Here is a 19,621-nt window from a genome sequence, read left to right as displayed (position 1 = left end):
ACGCCCCCCCTACGACCCACCCTCCCATCCTGGCACTTTCCCCTGCCACCGCAGGAACTGTAAAACCTGTGCCCACACCTCCTCCCTCACCTCTATCCAAGGCCCCAAAGGAGCTTTCCACATCCATCAAAGTTTTACCTGCACATCCACTAATATCATCTATTGTATCCGTTGCTCCGGATGCGGTCTCCTCTACATTGGGGAGACTGGACGCCTCCTAGCAGAGTGCTTTAGGGAACATCTCCGAGCAACCCGCACCAATCAACCAAACCGCACTGTGGCTCAACATTTCAACTCCCCCTCCCACTCTGCCCAGGGTATGGAGGTGCTGGGCCTCCTCCACCGCCGCTCCCTCACCACCAGACGCCTGGGGGAAGAACGCCTCATCTTCCGCCTCGGAACACTTCAACCCCAGGGCATCAATGTGGATTTCAACAGCTTCCTCATTTCCCCTTCCCCCACCTCACCCCAATTCCAACCTTCCAGCTCAGCACTGTTCCCATGACCTATCCTACCTGCCTATCTCCCTTCCCACTTGTCCACTCCACCCTCCTCTCTGACCTACCACCTCCATCCCCACCCGCACTCACCTATTGTACTCTATGCTACCTTCTCCCCTCCCCCTCTCATTTATCTCTCCACTCTGCAAGCTCTCTGCCTCTATTCCTGACGAAGGACTTTTGCCTGAAACGTCGATTTTCCTGCTCCTCGGATGCTGCCTGACCTGCTGTGCTTTTCCAGCACCACTCTGATCTAAACTCTGATCTCCAGCATCTGCAGTCCTTGTTTTTACCTTTTGAAAGTTCTTGCCTAATACCGTCAAAATTGGCCTTTCTCCACTTTAGAACTTCAACTTTTAGATCTGGTCTATCCTTTTCCATCACTATTTTAAAACGAATAGAATTATGGTAGCTGGCCCCAAAGTGCCCCCCCACTGACACCTCAGTCACCTGCCCTGCCTTATTTCCCAAGAGTAGGTCAAGTTTTGCACCTTCTCTAGTAGGTACATCCACATACTGAATCAGAAAATTGTCTTGTACACACTTAAGAAATTCCTCTCCATCTAAACCCTTAACACTATGGCAGTGCCAGTGTATGTTTGGAAAGTTAAAATCCCCGACCATAACTACCCTATTATTCTTACAGATAGCTGAGATCTCCTTACAAGTTTGTTTCTCAATTTCCCTCAGGCTATTGGGGGGGTCTATAATACAATCCCTTTCTCAGTTCAACCCAAATAACTTCCCTGGATGTATTTCTGGGAATATCCTCCCTCAGCACAGCTGTAATGCTATCCCTTATCAAAAATGTCACTCCCCCTCCTCTTTTGCCTCCCTTTCTATCCTTCCTGTAGCATTTGTATCCTGGAACATTCAGCTGCCAGTCCTGTCCATCCCTGAGCCATGTTTCTGTAATTGCTATGATAACCCAGTCCCATGTTCGAGAATAGTAAACAAAATTAAAGGCACATAAATTAGGGGTAATATATGAATTGAGGATTGGTAACTAGGCAGAGAGCGGGAATAAATGGGTCATTCTCAGGTTGGCAAGCTGTGACCAGTGGGTTGTCACAAGGAGCAGCATGTGGGCCCCAGTCATTCACCACCTATATAGGGTGGCACGGTGACTCAATGGTTAGCACTGCAGCCTCACAACGCAGGGACCCGGGTTCGATTCCAGCCTCAGACAGACTGTCTGTGAGGAATTTGCACATTCTCCCCGTGTCTGCATGGGTTTCCTCCGGGTGCTCCGGTTTCCTCCCACAGTCAAACTGTGGGTGGATTTGCCAAACTAACTTGCCCATAATGTTAGGTGCGTGAGTCAGAGGGAAATTGATCTGGGTGGGTTACTCTTTGGAGGGTCGGTATGGACTTGTTGGACTGAAGGGCCTGTTTCCACACTGTAGGGAATCTAATCTAATCTATATCAGTGATTTGGATGTGGGGTACTATTGTAATATTTCCAAATTTGTGAATTTGACACAAAACGTGGGAATGTGAGCCATGAGGATAATGTAGAGTCTTCAAAGGGATATAGACAGGCTGAGTGACAGGGCAGGAGCATGGTAGATGGGATATAATGTGGATAATGCGAGGTTATCCATGATAGTAGGAGTATTCCTTAAATGGTGAGAGGTTGGAAAATTTAGGTGTGCAAAGAGATCTAAGAGTTCTTGTTCATTAGTCAGTGAAAGCTGGTATGCAGGTGGTGCAAGTTGGTGAGACCACTCCTGAATTGTTATTTTCAATACTTGTTCCCTTGCTTTAGGAAGGATATACTTGGGGGCAGTAAAGAGAGAATACAGCAGAGACTGGCCAGACTGATTTCTGGGTCCTCTGAGGAGAGGCTGAGGAGATTGGGCATGTATTCACTAGGATTTAGAAGAATGAGAGGCAATTTAATTGAAGTTTGCCAAATACTTGAAGGAATAGACACAGTAGATGCAGGAAGGATGTTTCCCTTGAATGTGGGCTCTCGAATCAAGGGGTATGGTCTCAAAATAAAAGGCAAGCCATTAGGACTGAAAGGAGGACGGGGGCATCTCCACTTAGAGGGTGTTAAACCTTTGGAATTCTCTACCTCAGAGGGCTGTGAAAGCTGAACAGGGATATTAACATCAAGGGATAAGGGGATAGCGTGGGGAAATAATGTTGAGGTGGATGATCAGTCATGATCTAGAATGGTGGAATAGCCAAGAGGGACTGAACGGCCTACTTTTGCTCCTGTGCATCCAATGACCTGATTTTGCAGACACGCGGCAGATTGTCAGGCAGAACCGCAACATCGTATGGACCCAGCACATGGAGTCCTTCGAGATGGACTCTTTCAAAGGCAAGGTACACACAGAACATTACTGACAGTGGAGGAGTGATCCTAATGGTAGTGGATTGATCACTGTTACATTGTAAGTATTTGATGGATTTGTCTCTCTCCAGGACGGTGAGCAGTTGGATTCGGAGGTGAAACGATACGACGATTTAGAGTTTCAGCAACTAGAACAGGAGAGCCGGCTGGAAGAAGAGAAGGAGAATCTGTCCAAGCAGCTCCTGGGGGAAATGGCTGAGTATCAACAGAGCATCGCAATGCGGGAGGTAGGCATTTCAGTTGGAAAAGTTGCATTTCCTACAGACTCATACCGAGAAAGGAAAGATAAATAACAACACATAAAGTTAGTTTTGACATTGCAGAGTTATTTAGCTCAGCGGAGGCCATTTGGTCACTTATGCCTGTAGTAAGATTAGATTAGATTAGATTACAGTGTGAAAACAGGCCCTTCGGCCCAACAAGTCCACACCGACCCGCCGAAGCGCAACCCACACCATACTCCTACATCTACCCCTTACCTAACACTACGGGCAATTTAGCATGGCCAATTCACCTGACCCTGCACATCTTTGGACTGTGGGAGGAAACCGGAGCACCCGGAGCAAACCCACGCAGACACGGGGAGAACGTGCAAACTCCACACAGTCAGTCGCCTGAGGCGGGAATTGAACCCGGGTCTCTGGCGCTGTGAGGCAGCAGTGCTAACCACTGTGCCGCCCACAACTCTTTCAATAGTTGTCCAGTTAATCCCAGGGGGAGGTGCCTCATTGCCTTATTGCTAACAAGTCCATGATTCGCAAATCTGTCAACACTTGGCCTTGATCTGAGAAATCAACTGAAGGAGCGAGTGCACATCTTTGCACGTCCCTTGCCCAGGCTTGTCAATTCAAGGCTGCCTGGAAACACCTTTCCACAATGTTCAAGCTGGAGTGTCTTTCCACTGGCCGGAGGTGCAGTTAGTACGGAACAGGGTGGGCTTTAAAATATTGTACCCCCTTGTGGTGTTCAATGGAATCGAAACAAAATGGCTGCCCATTTCACACCATGCCCGCATCATTTTCCCAAATTGGCTGCTGAGTTGTACTGTCAACCAGAATTGATCACTTGCATGATTTTTACATAAGTGAATCTCATTATAAGTGGGGAATGCTGTGCAAACACAGCTGTCAGAAGGTTTAGGCAAATGTGGGATGTTTAGTATTGGGTAAGACTGCAGCATGATAAATGGGCTAACGTGGATTGAGAATGGTAGTAATACAATAAAAGTTGACACTTCGTGAGGGCTGGAATAGGGATTTTCCTCAGTTACATTCCCCTTGGGAGCCTCTCTGAGGAACAGTGGTTATGGGTAATCATCTAATCAAGCCCCCCACGTATACACACACGCAAGTTGTGGATTTGAAGCTCACCATGACTAGTTGTGAGATTAATTTCTCTTCATTCTTTTCATGGGATTTGAGCATCAAGACCCCCAACCCTAACTGCCCGTGAGTGGCTCGTTCAGCCATTTTAGAGGACAGTTAAGAGTCAACAGCATTGCTGTTAATCTGGAGTCATGTGTAGGTTAGACCAGGTAAGAACAGCAGATTACTTTCCCCGAAGGACCTTAGTGAACGAAATGGATTTTTAACAATACCGTGGAATTGATCATCGTTTCAATGGTCACCCTTGCTGATACTAGCTTTTTATTTCAGATTTATTCACTGAGTTTAAGTTCCATTGGTATCTTGGTAGGATATGAACTCAAATTCCGAGGGCATTAGCCTGAGTCTCTGGATTATTTATAAGCCAAGTGTAAAGTGCTGGAAAAATCCAGCAAGTCTGGCAGCATTTGTGGAAAGAGACACAGTTTTGAGTCTGGTATGACTCTTCTTCAGGAATGGATTACTCATCCAGTGACAGAACCACCGTGTTGCAGTGGTGCCGTGTTTGACTTCCACAAACCTCGCAAATATTGGACCAGCACTCAACATCTGGGTCATAAAAAGCACGGCTGGAATCAAACTGGCTCTAGGTAAAAACAATGACTGCAGATGCTGGAAACCAGAGTCTAGATCAGAGTGGTGCTGGAAGAGCACAGCAGTTCAGGCAGCATCCGAGGACCATGAAAATCGACATTTCGGGCAAAAGCCCTTCAGTATTCCTGATGAAGGGCTTTTGCCCGAAACGTCGATTTTCCTGCTCCTCGGATGCTACCTGAACTGCTGTGCTTTTCCAGCACCACTCTAATCAACCTGGCTCTCTCAGGCTCACTGTAATGAGAAACTTCAGTCTCCTGACTCACTCTGGTTTATAATAAGCCAGCTTATTAATGTCCACAGGGCGAGTAAGGTTGGCGATTAAACCCACCGGCGATTTAAGTGTGTTTTGTTGTGTTTTAAGTTAAATTGTGAAGGGGATAAAGAAATATGTATCTTTTAAATTTGTTTGTTGCCACTTACTCACTGACTAATGTTTAAAGATAAGTCAACAGACTGCCATTTCACCGAAGCTGCTTCTTGCTGCTTTTCACTGACAGAAAAGGATCGCGTCACTGGGAAGTCAGGCGGGGCAGATTGTGCAACAAGCTGAGCTGGAGCGGCAGCATTTCCTGAAGGAGAAGAACAGTTTACTCGCAATGTTGCAGAGAGTAAGTGTCACAAGCAGATCAGCTGGATCCTATGTTGGAAAATTCAGTATTCCACCCCCCCAAAAAAAAACACAAGGGGTAGGTGGGTGGGGGGGAGGGGGAGGCTACAGGATGACTAAAGCAGGCTGTGTTTTGAGATGCCACAGTCTTAGCCAGCCTGCGAGTGGTGGTTTCAGAGGAATGTTGGTCAGGATAAGCAGCGATTCATAGAAATAGCAAGACAGGATGGAATTTGTGAAGAGTTAACCTTTCATTTTGAGGGCCAGAATGGGCCACTCCGAATTTACTGACCAACTGATTAGATTAGATTACTTACAGAGTGGAAACAGGCCCTTCGGCCCAACAAGTCCACACCGACCCGCCGAAGAGCAACCCACCCAGACCCATGCCCCTACACCTAACACTACCCGCAATTTCGCATGGCCAATTCACCTAACCTGCACGTCTTTGGACTATGGGAGGAAACCGGAGCACCCGGAGGAAACCCACGCAGACACAGGGAGAACGTGCAAACTCCACACAGTCAGTCGCCTGAGGCGGGAATTGAACCCGGGTCTCTGGTGCTGTGAGGCAGCAGTGCTAACCACTGAACCACTATGCCGCCCGTATTATCCCAGTGACATTAAATTCAATTGGACAGCTAGGGAGAAAGAGCTGCAGTGGGGAGAGCAAAAAAGATGATGCCCGCAAAGGCTGGCAGTGAGAGGGGCCAGGAGTGATTCAGGTACAAACGGGACTGAGGACGGGATGAGAATTGGATGAATGAACGATCAGTTCAGAGAAGTGTAAGCAGTTGCAAAACAGTCATAGGGTGGAAGCATGGACAATCTGACCAGGAGAGGACTCGGGGAGGAAAGGATAAAGCTGACTGAATCCCAGCTTCTGATCATTTTTATTAAATCCAAGATTGTTGCTTGATCAACTGTTGAATTATGGTGCAGTTAGCCCTATCCAGATCCCCTCCTCGTAAACAGCTTCAACATTTGATCATGGGAAACTATGAATGATCAGCCCCATCTTCAGCTCTCTCTCCCTAAAGGCAAGGACCACTCATAGTGCCTCAATCCCTATCCTGGACAATACAGGGCAGATCCTGAATCCACATCCCTGTGGTGTCCACCCCAGGACAGATCCTGAATCCACAGCGCTGTGATTCCTACTCCGGGACAGATCATGAATCCACATCCCTGTAGTGTCCACCCCGGGACAGATCCTGAATCCACATCCCTGTGGTGTCCACCCTGGGACAGATCCTGAATCCACAGCGCTGTGATCCCCACTCTGGGACAGATCCTGAATCCACATCCCTGTGGTGTCCACCCCGGGACAGATCCTGAATCCAAAGCGCTGTGATCCCCACTCTGGGACAGATCCTGAATCCACAGCGCTGTGATTCCTACTCCGGGACAGATCCTGAATCCACAGCGCTGTGATCCCCACCCTAGGACAGATCCTGAATCCACAGCGCTGTGATCCCCACTCCAGGACAGATCCTGAATCCACAGTGCTGTGATCCCCACGCTGGAACAGATCCTGAATCCACAGCGCTGTGATCCCCATCCTGGGACAGATCCTGAATCCACAGCGCTGTGATGCCCACTCCGGGATAGATCCTGAATCCACAGCGCTGTGATCCCCACTCCGAGACAGATCCTGAATCCACAGCGCTCTGACCCCTACTCCGGGAAAATCCTGAATCCACAGTGCTGTGATCCCCATCCTGGGACAGATCCCGAATCCACAGCCCTGTGATCCCCACCTTGGGACAGACCCTGAATCCACAGCGTTGTGATCCCCACTCCGAGACAGATCCTGAATCCACAGCGCTGTGATCCCCACTCCGGGACAGATCCTGAATCCACAACGCTGTGATCCCCACTCCGGGACAGATCCTGAACCCACAACGCTGTGATCCCCACTCCGGGACAGATCCTGAATCCACAGCGCTGAGATCCCCACTCCGGGACAGATCCTGAATCCACAGCGCTGTGATTCCCACTCCGGGACAGATCCTGAATCCACAGCGCTGTGATCCCCACTCTGGGACAGATCCTGAATCCACAGCGCTGTGATCCCCACTCTGGGATAGATCCTGAATCCACAGCAGTGTGATCCCCACCTTGGGACAGATCCTGAATCCACAGCGCTGTGATCCCCACTCCGGGACAGATCCTGAATCCACAGTCCTGTGATCCCCACTCCAGGACAGATCCTGAATCCACAGTGCTGTGATCACCACTCCGGGACAGATCCTGAATCCACAGCGCTGTGATCCCCACTCCGGGACAGATCCTGAATCCACAGCGCTGTGATCCCCACTCTGGGACAGATCCTGAATCCACAGCGCTGTGATCCCCACCCTGGGACAGATCCTGGATCCACAGCGCTGTGATCCCCACTCCAGGACAGATCCTGAATCCACAGTGCTGTGATCACCACTCCGGGACAGATCCTGAATCCACAGCGCTGTGATCCCCACTCCGGGACAGATCCTGAATCCACAGCGCTGTGATCCCCACTCCGAGACAGATCCTGAATCCACAACGCTGTGATCCCCACTCTGGGACAGATCTTGAATCCACAGCGCTGTGATCCCCACTCCGGGACAGATCCTGAATCCACAGCGCTGTGATCCCCACACCGGGACAGATCCTGAATCTACAGCACTGTGATCCCCACACCGGGACAGATCCTGAATCCACAGCACTGTGATCCCCACCCTGGGACAGATCCTGAATCCACAGCGCTGTGATCCCCACACCGGGACAGATCCTGAATCCACAGCACTGTGATCCCCACCTTGGGACAGATCCTGAATCCACAGCGCTGTGATCCCCACCCTGGGACAGATCCTGAATCCACAGTGCTGTGATCCCCACTCCGGGACAGATCCTGAATCCACAGCGCTGTGATCCCCACTCCGGGACAGATCCTGAATCCACAGCGCTATGATCCCCACTCCAGGACAGATCCTGAATCCACAGCGCTGTGATCCCCACCCTGGGACAGATCCTGAATCCACAGCGCTGTGATCCCCACTCCGAGACAGATCCTGAATCCACAGCGCTGTGATCCCCACTCCGGGACAGATCCTGAATCCACCGCGCTGTGATACCCACTCCGAGACAGATCCTGAATCCACAGCGCTGTGATCCCCACTCCGAGACAGATCCTGAATCCACAGCGCTATGATCCCCACTCCGGGACAGATCCTGAATCCACAGCGCTGTGATCCCCACCTTGGGACAGATCCTGAATCCACAGCGCTATGATCCCCACTCCGGGACAGATCCTGAATCCACAGCGCTGTGATCCCCACCCCGGGACAGATCCTGAATCCACAGCGCTGTGATCCCCACCCTGGGACAGATCCTGAATCCACAGCGCTGTGATCCACACCCCAGGACAGATCCTGAATCCACAGTCCTGTGATCCCCACTCCGAGACAGATCCTGAATCCACAGCGCTGTGATCCCCACTCCGAGACAGATCCTTAATCCACAGCGCTGTGATCCCCACTCCGAGACAGATCCTGAATCCACAGCGCTGTGATCCCCACCCTGGGACAGATCCTGAATCCACATGAGCCTGAACAAGGATTGAACCCCTACAGTTGGCACCAATCTGATCTACAGCAGCCATCCAGCCAACTGAGCATCCCAGGCCATCCAAGGGTCTGAGTTAGTGTGGCAACATATAGTTTTACCTGCATGTTGCAGCCAAGAGCGATGGGGAGTGATGACAGAGGCTCTGATTTCTTCCAATCGTACGGCTGACCATAAAAGCACCTGCGTTTACTGCCTGCAGTCAGGGTGTGTTGGGAAGATTTACACCTTGTTTACATTGGTGTGTAACCACACTTAGCCATCAGATCTAGGGTTGGGACTTGAACCTGGAGCTCCTGGGCTGATACGGAGAGACACTGACCACAAGAACAATGACTATGAGCTGTTACATTCACAACCTTATCCCTGTGGAGCTCGGTAGTAGAATGGAGCTCTTTGGTTTCTGTTTGGCAATTGGAAAAGTTCGCATCCAGCAATAATAGAGTTGCTTAAGGTCACAGAAGGAGGTTGGAGAAGACACAGCCAAGGGTCAGGGTGGGGAGAGGCTACAATTCTGTTGGTCAGTGAGAGGGATTGGCCACTGTCAGAGGATCAATGAGGGGGGTAGGCCACAGTCACTGGGTCAGTGAGGGAAATGGTTGGTTAGTGATGGTGTGTGTCCACAGTAACAGGGTCAATTGGATAGTGATGGGATGAGCCTACCGTCACAGGGTCAGTTGGTTAGTGATGGGGTGCGCCCACAGTCACTGGGTCACTTGGTTAGTGATGGGGTGTTCCCACAGTCACTGGGTCACTTGGTTAGTGATGGGGTGAACCGACAGTCACTGGGTCAGTTGGTTAGTGATGGGGTGTGCCCACAGTCAGGGGCTTAGTTGGTTAGTGATGGGGTGTGCCCACAGTCACAGGGTCAGTTGGTTAGTGATGGCGTGTGCCCACAGTAACAGGGTCAATTTGTTAGTGATGGGATGAGCCTACCGTCACAGGGTCAGTTGGTTAGTGATGGGGGTGAGCCTACCGTCACAGGGTCAGTTGGTTAGTGATGGGGTGCACCCACAGTCACTGGGCCACTTGGTTAGTGATGGGGTGAGCCGACAGTCACTGGGTCAGTTGGTTAGTGATGGGGTGAGACGACAGTCACTGGGTCAGTTGGCTAGTGATGGGGTGAGCCTACCGTCACAGGGTCAGTTGGTTAGTGATGGGTGTGCCCAGAGTCACTGGGTCACTTGGTTAGTGATGGGGTGAGCCGACAGTCACTGGGTCACTTGGTTAGTGATGGGGTGTGCCCACAGTCACTGGGTCAGTTGGTTAGTGATGGGGTGTGCCCACAGTCACTGGGTCACTTGGTTTGTGATGGGGGTGAGCCTACCGTCACAGGGTCGGTTGGCTAGTGATGGGGTGTGCCCACAGTCACTGGGTCACTTGGTTAGTGATGGGGTGAGCCGACAGTCACTGGGTCAGTTGGTTAGTGATGGGGTGTGCCCACAGTCACTGGGTCAGTTGGTTAGTGATGGGGTGAACCGACAGTCACTGGGTCAGTTGGTTAGTGATGGGGTGTGCCCACAGTCACTGGGTCAGTTGGTTAGTGATGGGGTGAGCCGACAGTCACTGGGTCAGTTGGTTAGTGATGGGGTGAACCGACAGTCACTGGGTCAGTTGGTTAGTGATGGGGTGTACCCACATTCACAGGGTCAGTTGGTTAGTGATGGGTGTGCCCAGAGTCACTGGGTCACTTGGTTAGTGATGGGGTGAGCCGACAGTCACTGGGTCAGTTGGTTAGTGATGGGGTGTGCCCACAGTCACAGGGTCAGTTGGTTTGTGATGGGGGTGAGCCGACAGTCACTGGGTCAGTTGGTTAGTGATGGGGTGTACCCACAGTCACTGGGTCAGTTGGTTAGTGATGGGGTGAGCCTACCGTCACAGGGTCAGTTGGTTAGTGATGGGGTGTGCCCACAGTCACTGGGTCAGTTGGTTTGTGATGGGGTGAGCCGACAGTCACTGGGTCAGTTGGTTAGTGATGGGGTGTACCCACAGTCACTGGGTCAGTAAAAACAGCATATTGTTCTCGGGAACTGTGCTGAATATACTCTTTGAATTGATCTTCATGGCTACCCTTGCTAATCTGACTTTTCAATCGACATGAAGATTAACATTACCCCTAAGTATTATTTTGTCATTTTTACACAATCTCATTTATCTCCTAGTTTACTGACTGTCCTGCAGAGCAGCTACTCTGAGGGGCTTGTCGATCACTCTTACCAGTGACCTTGTTATTTTTAGCCTCCATTCGTATGGACTCTGTGTCGTGTGATCCAACATCATTTATTGCTATTATACTATTCCATCCCGTACTAACAAAGTCACCCCACTGTCCTTTCCTTTCTGCCTGTTCGATATCCTTGTAAACATACCTCCTAATGACTGCAAGTTCAGATTAGTTGTATTTATGCCATTAGTTCATTTCTTTTGTTCCGAATACCATGTGCATTCAAGTAAACAGTTGTTAATTTTGACTATTTACCCTTTATTCCCCTTTCGCCTTACTTACTGCTGTTATTCTGTTAGTACACTGTCTCACTCTGTGTCTTGATGTTCAATTAGCTGTCCTCTAATGCTGTGAAATCCTCCTGCGTTATCAGCTTACTTTTCCTCTCCCAAACCCTTCTCCCAGTAACTAGTTTACGCACCGTGACTCTGCAAAATAGTATGTAAGGATCTGCACTCCTGAACAAACTGGCTGCACACTACAAATAAAAAGGCCATGATGCTACAGACTTCCTAGTACTGCAAGGGTCATAAAGGCAGGAATATGAAAATAATTCAGAGAAACAAGTAAAATATAACTGGGAAATAGTCAGTATGAATTGGGCACATCAGGTAGGTCGAGGAAGTGAGGGTAGATTTCCTAGAATGTATTAAATTTTGAGTTGTTATTTTGAAACCCTTCCCTGTGATCAAGATGGGTTAAATCTCCTACATTGCATCATGGTCCTTGTCCTTTCACTTTTATGCTCAGTCCCTACCCTTTCACCTCTGCAATTGCCTGTGCTATGCTCCCTCCTCTTGCCCTTTCACCTCTGCAGTTAACGATGCTCTCGTCCTTGCCCTTTCACTTTTTCTCAGTTTAACAAGGACCCGTAAATGCTGCGGAGAATTGAGTATTCGTAGCTGCCTGAAGTTGTTCCCATGCATGGCACTGGGGCTGATTGAGGCAGTTCCCACAGTGTGATTGAACGATGCTAACGACTCCGAGTTGTCTCGGTGGTGTTGGGTGGGATTCCACGGGAATGCTTGTGCTCAGATGCCGGTGGTCGGTGATTGGATTCCTAGCATGCGGACGACAGTGCGTGTTCGCCAGGGCTCAGTATCTCCCTTCAGCAGCCGAGTGTGAGAGTGTCGGAGTCAACAAGAGGCTCAGGTTACAGGATGAAGCTTTTGCTTCCAGTCACTGGGATTAAAACAGCAGCTGCGCTTGGCTCCAAACTCCCTTCCTGCAGAACGACAGTCAATCTTTCATCAAGTGGGGACCAGGAAAGCAGATTGTCTAAACGTGTCTTCTTCATAGCTTATAAGGGGTTGATTTAAATGTGGTACTTAAAGGATGGAAGTATTTTGTAGGGGAGTTGGAGAGAAACTATGACCTCTAGCAGGGGGAGACCGGGTAGGGGAGTGAAACTTAAGGTGAGAGTGGGTCATGTCAGGGACCCACATGAACGGGGTTGAAAATCTGGATATCTCCCCAAAAAGTGGATACTGGAAATTATTTGGACCGTTGATGGATAGATCTGCTTCCATGGTAGTCATTGTTATGGTGGGGTTCTTAGAAAAGGTTGTGTCTGTGGTCAGGATCTAGAGACACTGCCAAAGTCTATGCTGCTGGGAAGATTGCCTTTTTGTTTAATATCCTGCTGAGCATTTACACGATTGAGCTTAGCACAGGCTCTGCATTCATTCATTCTGTCTCCACACTCTGCTGTCTTGTGACCTCTTATGTCACTCCCAGTGGAGGCTGACCACACACTGGAGAATTAACCCTTTACTTACGGGACAGGGTCAGCCCACCAGGAAAATGCAGCCAGTGGAGTTGATAGCAGTGGGTCTGATCAGATCGAATGGCAGTACTGGCTGGAGGGGCTGAATGGCCTCACCTTCTTCCCAGGTTACAGCTTCTTGAGCACAGATCTTCAATTCTTACACAGTGAAGGTGGCTCACGTAAGTTTAGACAACCCCAGTTGGCTAAAAGTGAATCAAAAACTGTTGTCTTCCCTGTAGGAGAAAGAAAACCTGATGAGTATCGAGAAGGTGTATTACGACAGTACTGGAGGAGCAGGCCTCCCTATTAATCCGAACACGTTTAAGGAGGTAATTATACATTTTCAATTTTTTGATCAGACGAGCAGATGCTGGAATCTGAACTGAAGTGTCATCGAGAACTCGAAATGTTTGCTTGCTTTCTCTCCATGACCCACTGCCTGACCCGCTGTGATCTCCAGCATTTGTTGCTCCTTTTAAATGTGATGCAGTGTTTTGCCCACACGTCTTGCCCAGGTTTCACAGAGTAGTCGGTGTGAGATGCCCGACATTGGGTTACAAACATTCCTGAGATCCAACTCTCGTCGCTCAAGAGCGGCAATTTCTCTTCTCAACACGGCCAACCAACCCATCTTTGTCCAGTAAAGCTCCTCATACACACTGACCCGTTTGGAAGCATACATTTGTTGGGTCAGAAGGCCAGGATTGTCCTTAACTCATCGTGGCCAAATGGACGAGCCAAACGTGCGGACTGCAGATACTGGAAACCAGAGTTTAGATCAGAGTGGTGCAGGTCAGGCAGCATCCCAGGAGCAGGAAGATCGACGTTTCGGGCAAAAGCCCTTCATCAGGAATCCTGCTGTGCTTTTCCAGCACCACTCTAATCGTGGCCAAATAGAGCCTCCCTTCCTTGCCCAGAAACAGCTAGCATTGTCTGTGAAGCATCATCCCTTGCCAATTTGAACGTTTCTCATTCCTGTTACCATGCAGGGTGCTCCCCAGTCACTCCGTTGTAACTTGGCACTCAACTGTGACTCCCATTGCCTGATTGTTCATCTCGCAGTGACTCCTGTTTGCAGCTGAACACTTGGTTGCACACCCACTGGAGTGCCAGCAGTTCTTGGAGTCGGGATCGTCCATGTTAATCTGTCTCTCGGCTTTAGTTCTTTGTTCGATTCTCACACCAGGTCCCTCGAACCTGCATTGTGAGGAATTAACATTCAAAAATAAAAAGGAGAAGATGATACCTTTTAGCTTTAGGAGGGACCAGGGGCACTTTAAACTGGAGTTAGTTCCTGTTGAAGGTAACAGGATATTTGAATTGTCAGTCTTCCACTCTTCTGCAGTGGTTTTGAAGAGAGGGGTTGTGGGGAATTGATGAGGAAAGGGGTTTCAGGGGAAGCGGGGTAGTTGGGGATTTGTGCACTGGCGCGGTGACGGGTGCAGCATCAGGAAGTGGGGCAGAGCAGTCTAATTGCTGATCTGCTCTTGGCAATGAGTGAGAGAGAAGTGAGGTTACCCACCTGGCTGAGGGAATACTTTCCATTAGCAGGATAGGGGGGAGGAAAAGGGAGAGAAGGGGAGGACCTTGCTGACTCTCCTTAGGTAACTCGGATTTCATTCCCAGGATTAGCAGAGCTGGCTCATAGTTCTCCCATTCCACTTAGAACTGACTAGTTTTGTTGTGAAAAAATTAATGGCTGAATCCTGTGCTGCGATCTCTCATTTATTTTCTTTTATTCTTTTATGGGATTTGGGTGTCATTGCCAAGGCCAGTATTTATTGCACTTTCTAATTACCCCTTAACTCAGGAACTTCCTCAGCCATTTCAGAGGGCAGTTAAGTTTCAACCGCATTATTTTTGGTCTGCAGTCACATATATGCCGGACCAGATAAGGATGGCAGATTGCCCTCCCTAAAGGGCATGAGTGAATCTGATGGGTTTTTTACAACAATCGACAGTCATTGTCAGTGTCACCATCACTTTTAATTCCTAATTAAATTCAGAGTCCACTAGCTGTCGTGGTGGGATTTGAACCAGGGTCCATAGAGTGTGTTTCTGTTCTCTTAATGTATTTATGTCCTCCATTGTTTCAGAGCTGCAGTATGGATGTGAATCGAGCAACTGAACTTGCTGTTATCTATAGGAGTTCTTCTATTTCCATGTGGCCATCGTATTTCTCTGCCATTTGGTTATCTATAGCATCGCCCCCCCATCTTGTAAACACTTGTTTCAGTGGTTATCCTGAGGTTGAAGTCTTTCAGTCAGGAACATAAGTAGGCCATTCAGTCCCTCGAGCTAAATCCTGATCTGGTTGTGGTTTCAGCTGCACGTTCCTGATTGCCCATGATGGTTCTTGACTGCCCTCCTGTCAAAAAATGTATCGACTCACCCTTGAATAAACTGACCGACTCATCCTTCACCACTTTATGGGGAAGACAATTCCATAGACAAGCAACCCTCTTGGAAAAAAAACATAATCTTCACCTCTGCCTTAAAAGGAACACCACTTATTCTTAAACAATGTCCCCGAGGTTTAATCTCCCCGATAAGAGGAAGCATCCAAGTCCTCTCAAGATCATATATGTTTCAATAAAATTATCTTTCACTGTTCTAAGCTCCATAGACTACATGGCAAATTTGTTCAATCTTTCTTCGTAAGATAAACTCTTCCTCTCAGGAACAAGTTGACTGAATCTTCTCAGAGATGCTTCTAAAGCAGAAATATTTTTTTCAAACAAGGGGACTAAATTTGTACATAGTATCCCATAGCATGTGGTCTCACCAATGCCCTGCACAGCTCCAGGAAAAGGTCTGAGGTGTTCCCTTCTCCCTCCCATCTTCCCTTTGGGGATTACAATGGATGGCCTGATCTCCCAGTACATCTCGAGTTGTGATGCCACGATGTCTTGGAGTTGTGACAGCTTTGAAATCATATATTGAGTGCAAAAGGTTTTAATAGGAAACGTCCACCCTCCAACTGGGGGACGTGGAGGTACCTTTCCATAGAATTGCTCCTCTCTAATTCAGTTTGAACTCAGGACTAGGGACCATAAGACTGGGTCATGCTTTCCCTTTAAGAGGATAGCCTGATTGGATTTCTTTTGGGCTGGTTAAGAGTGGCTGCTTCATTGAGTGCAGTAGGTGGTGCTGGCAATGCATCAACGTGAGGCAATTGGAAGGTTATTGGGCTGCTAATTTAGACTGACATTACCATGCATCGGGCGAGGCAATGCTGTAATGGGAATGTCAGTGGGCTCATAACCCAGAGGTTAGGCTGGTTCTCTGGGGATACTGATTCAAATTCCTACATGGCAGCTGGTGGAATTTAGCCTCCGTTCACAAATTTGCAATCACAGAAGGAGTCAGAAGTGATGGTGACCGTAAAAACTAATTCCAATTCTCACAGAATCACAAAGTCTTATTGCGCAGAAGAAGGCCATTCAGTCCATCATGCCCGCACCAGCTCTCCCCCATACCCTTGCGTAATATTTTTATCCAAATAATCATTTAGTGTTCTCTTGAATGTCTCAAATGGATCTTCTTCAACCACATTCCCAGGTCGTGCATTCCAGACCCTAACCAGTCACCGAGTGGACCTGTTTTTTTCCTCACGTCATCCTTGTTTTGTAGATCACTTTAAATCTATGCCCGCTGTATTCTTTTACAAGTTTCTAACAGACTTAACTGCAGCACTATGTCTACTTTTACTGCTTGCTAAAATGTGTAGAGCGCGCGATTGGGTGGGATGTAAACCTGACCAGAACACCCCTGGTCCACCCAATCCTGTGTCGTTCCCACTCGGTTAGAATTTCCCACTGCATGAATAGAGACAATTCACCTTGAGAAATACTGACTATTCCCTTGGGTGGGGGGGGCTGGGCGGCGGGGAGTGGCCGTTCAGACCATGGTAGAAGATTGTTGCAAGTGGGTTTTGGCAGAAGGCATGATAGCTGCAGATGCCAATGCAATGGCTGGCAAGTATGCCATCTGTTACTGCTGTTACCTACTCAACACATGCACAGTGCAAATCAGCTCTTGTGTCCTTCTGGGTCAGTATCTGTTTTACTGTCCGTCCTTGCTGTTCACTATGAATCTATGGAGCAGTTTCCTGTTCTTTACTCCAATGCTGCTGTTCACCGTCCAACTTTCCACTTTTGACCTTTCTCCCTCCACTCCTGCCTCTTTCTCCCCAGGACTATGTGACTGTGAACCAGATTAACCAGTTGTATAGCAGCTCAAAGACCGCTGTTCCCCCCGACACTGTCGCCGCGGCTTCTGAGGCAGTCACCGAAGAGCCCAGCCCCCAGCAGGTAACCATGGCAACACCACCAGGAGCTTGGTCAGCTTGATCTAGGTTTCAGCAAATGACCGACATGAATCTGTGGCTGGTGGAGAGAGGGAGAGAGAGAGAGAGAGAGAGAGAGAGTGGAAATGTGGCTATGACATGGTCTTAAATAATCTAACAAATGTCACTGCAATATAGGTCAGGTTCTCCGGTTTAAGTGCCCCGATATCTGCCTGAAATAATGATTTCTGTCGTCCCCCCCCAACAAAAACCAGCCAGTGCTGTCATTTCAGAACCTGGCTCCTGATTAAACTCATTTGCCTGAAGCCAAGGTCCCATTCCCAGTCTGATATTTCTAGGTGTGGAGTGGTATTTATTAAAGGAACAGCTGCAGGCCGTTCAAAAAATGGCCACCCCAATTGTTGAGCTGGAGTTCTACTGAGTCTATTGCAGGATCAGTTTTAATTCCAGAGCGGCCCACTCCACTTCCTGCTCTCAGTCCCCGGATCTTGCTGTGGCTTGGTTTTGCTAAAGGTCCTAAACGGGAATTGGCTGTGACATGGTAGTGGGGAGAGGCTGGGCCTGATTTATTTGGATGCTACCCACATGGGTACTTGGCCTGGCTACTCTGCCATCGGGTTGGAAGCTGTTTTGGGGTCCGGGACATTTGGGCGGTGGACAGCATTTGGGATTCCCAACTCCGTCTTGCACACGCTCAGGGTGCCTCAGCACAATATGGTGGTTGGCAGGGAGCTCCCACCATCGCTGCCCTACTGATTCCAACATTCAGTATTCCTGAGGCAGAAGAGGAAACGAAATACCCCATATCTGTCTTCTCTTATGACGCTGGGCCACTCCCCCTCACTCCATTCCTGACCTCAGGGCTATTTACTGGATAGTTATTTACGGAACACAGATGGGCTTTACTAGTTTCACTCCTCCATCCCTTCCCAAACACCCAGGTTGCCTTCTCCATACGTTTGCATACGGTTTGGTGCTCGTAGACAGTGAGTGTTGAACTAACTCTGCCTTTCTCTATCCTCAGTCTTTCTAACTTGCTTCCATTGGTTTAGCTCTCAAAGCCATCGCCTCCCTGCATTGGAAGTGCCTCCCCTTCTCAGCAGTCATCCCAGCGTGAGCCGAAATCGCTGGCGGTGCATTGGTCTGACGGTGTGGTACCTTGTCTCGATGCTGTTGCTCCTCCTGCTCTTCCTCCTACACTTCCTTCTCCTCCTCCTCTTCCAGCTAAAAAACATAGCAGACGTAAACAGGTAACTTCTCTCCCTCTGCTCTCACTCTGGTAGCTGTTCGCTTGCGGTAGACTGTGTAAAACTGAAAAAAGGTTTGTGTTACAGGGGGTACTTATGGCTTCTCCAGCCTGCATCTGTCACCTGCTAATACAGTGTGATTCTCCATTCATTCTACATCCTTCCTTCGATCCTGACACACTGCCTCACTCTTCTTTCTGTCTGTCTGTCTGTCTCTATCTCTCTGTCACTCCCTTGCACTCTCCCTCTCTCACTTCTCTTTTTTGTCCCTCTCTGTCCATTCTCCCTTGCTCTCTCTCATTCTCCCTGTCTCTATGTCTCCCTCTATTCCTCAGCTTTTCCTGTTTTTTCACTCTATCTTTCTCCCTTCTCTCTTGCTCTCTCCAAATCCGACACTCTCTCCCTCCCTCTCTGTCTTCAATCTTACTCTTCCCTCTTACATTATTTCTTACCACTCTCATTTTATCTCCCCCTCCTCACTCCACCCCTCTGTCACTCTGCCTCTTTTCTTGCACTGTCTGCAAAACATTGATCCTCTCTTAGGGTTGACAAACTGTTGTGGTTCTGTTCGCCGAGCTGGAAGTTTTTGTTGCAAACGTTTCGTCCCCTGTCTAGGTGACATCCTCAGTGCTTGGGAGCCTCCTGTGAAGCGCTTCTGTGGTGTTTCCTCCGGCATTTATAGTGGCCTGTCCCTGCCACTTCCGGTTGTCAGTTTCAGCTGTCCGCTGTAGTGGCCGGTATATTGGGTCCAGGTCGATGTGTTTGTTGATGGAGTTTGTGGATGAGTGCCATGCTTCTAGGAATTCCCTGGCTGTTCTTTGTTGGCTTGCCCTATAATGGTAGTGTTGTCCCAGCCAAATTCATGTTGCTTGTCGTCTGCATGTGTGGCTACTAAGGATAGCTGGTCGTGGCGTCTCGTGGCTAGTTGATGTTCATGGATGCGGACCGTTAGCTGTCTTCCTGTTTGTCCTATATAGCAGGCACTCATCCACAAACCCCATCAACAAACACAT

The 19,621-nt window shown here is 48.9% G+C and overlaps 1 protein-coding gene across 1 annotated transcript in view; it reads left to right on the top strand.

The window, feature by feature from the left end:
- LOC122555472 (pleckstrin homology-like domain family B member 2) overlaps nucleotides 1–19,621 on the top strand; it is a 213,905-nt gene that overhangs the window by 88,503 nt on the left and 105,781 nt on the right. Inside the window, exons 10-14 of the mRNA XM_043701499.1 lie at nucleotides 2,937–3,092; nucleotides 5,345–5,455; nucleotides 13,292–13,381; nucleotides 17,249–17,365; nucleotides 18,414–18,611. Of these exons, the coding sequence (XP_043557434.1) occupies nucleotides 2,937–3,092; nucleotides 5,345–5,455; nucleotides 13,292–13,381; nucleotides 17,249–17,365; nucleotides 18,414–18,611 (672 nt within the window). The remainder of the gene's footprint in view (nucleotides 1–2,936; nucleotides 3,093–5,344; nucleotides 5,456–13,291; nucleotides 13,382–17,248; nucleotides 17,366–18,413; nucleotides 18,612–19,621) is intronic.

This window comes from Chiloscyllium plagiosum, chromosome 12 (assembly GCF_004010195.1).
Source record: "Chiloscyllium plagiosum isolate BGI_BamShark_2017 chromosome 12, ASM401019v2, whole genome shotgun sequence".
In the NCBI taxonomy this organism is placed as follows: domain Eukaryota; kingdom Metazoa; phylum Chordata; class Chondrichthyes; order Orectolobiformes; family Hemiscylliidae; genus Chiloscyllium; species Chiloscyllium plagiosum.
Note: the sequence above shows the minus strand (reverse complement) of the source record. Positions and strands in the feature narration are given on the sequence as shown.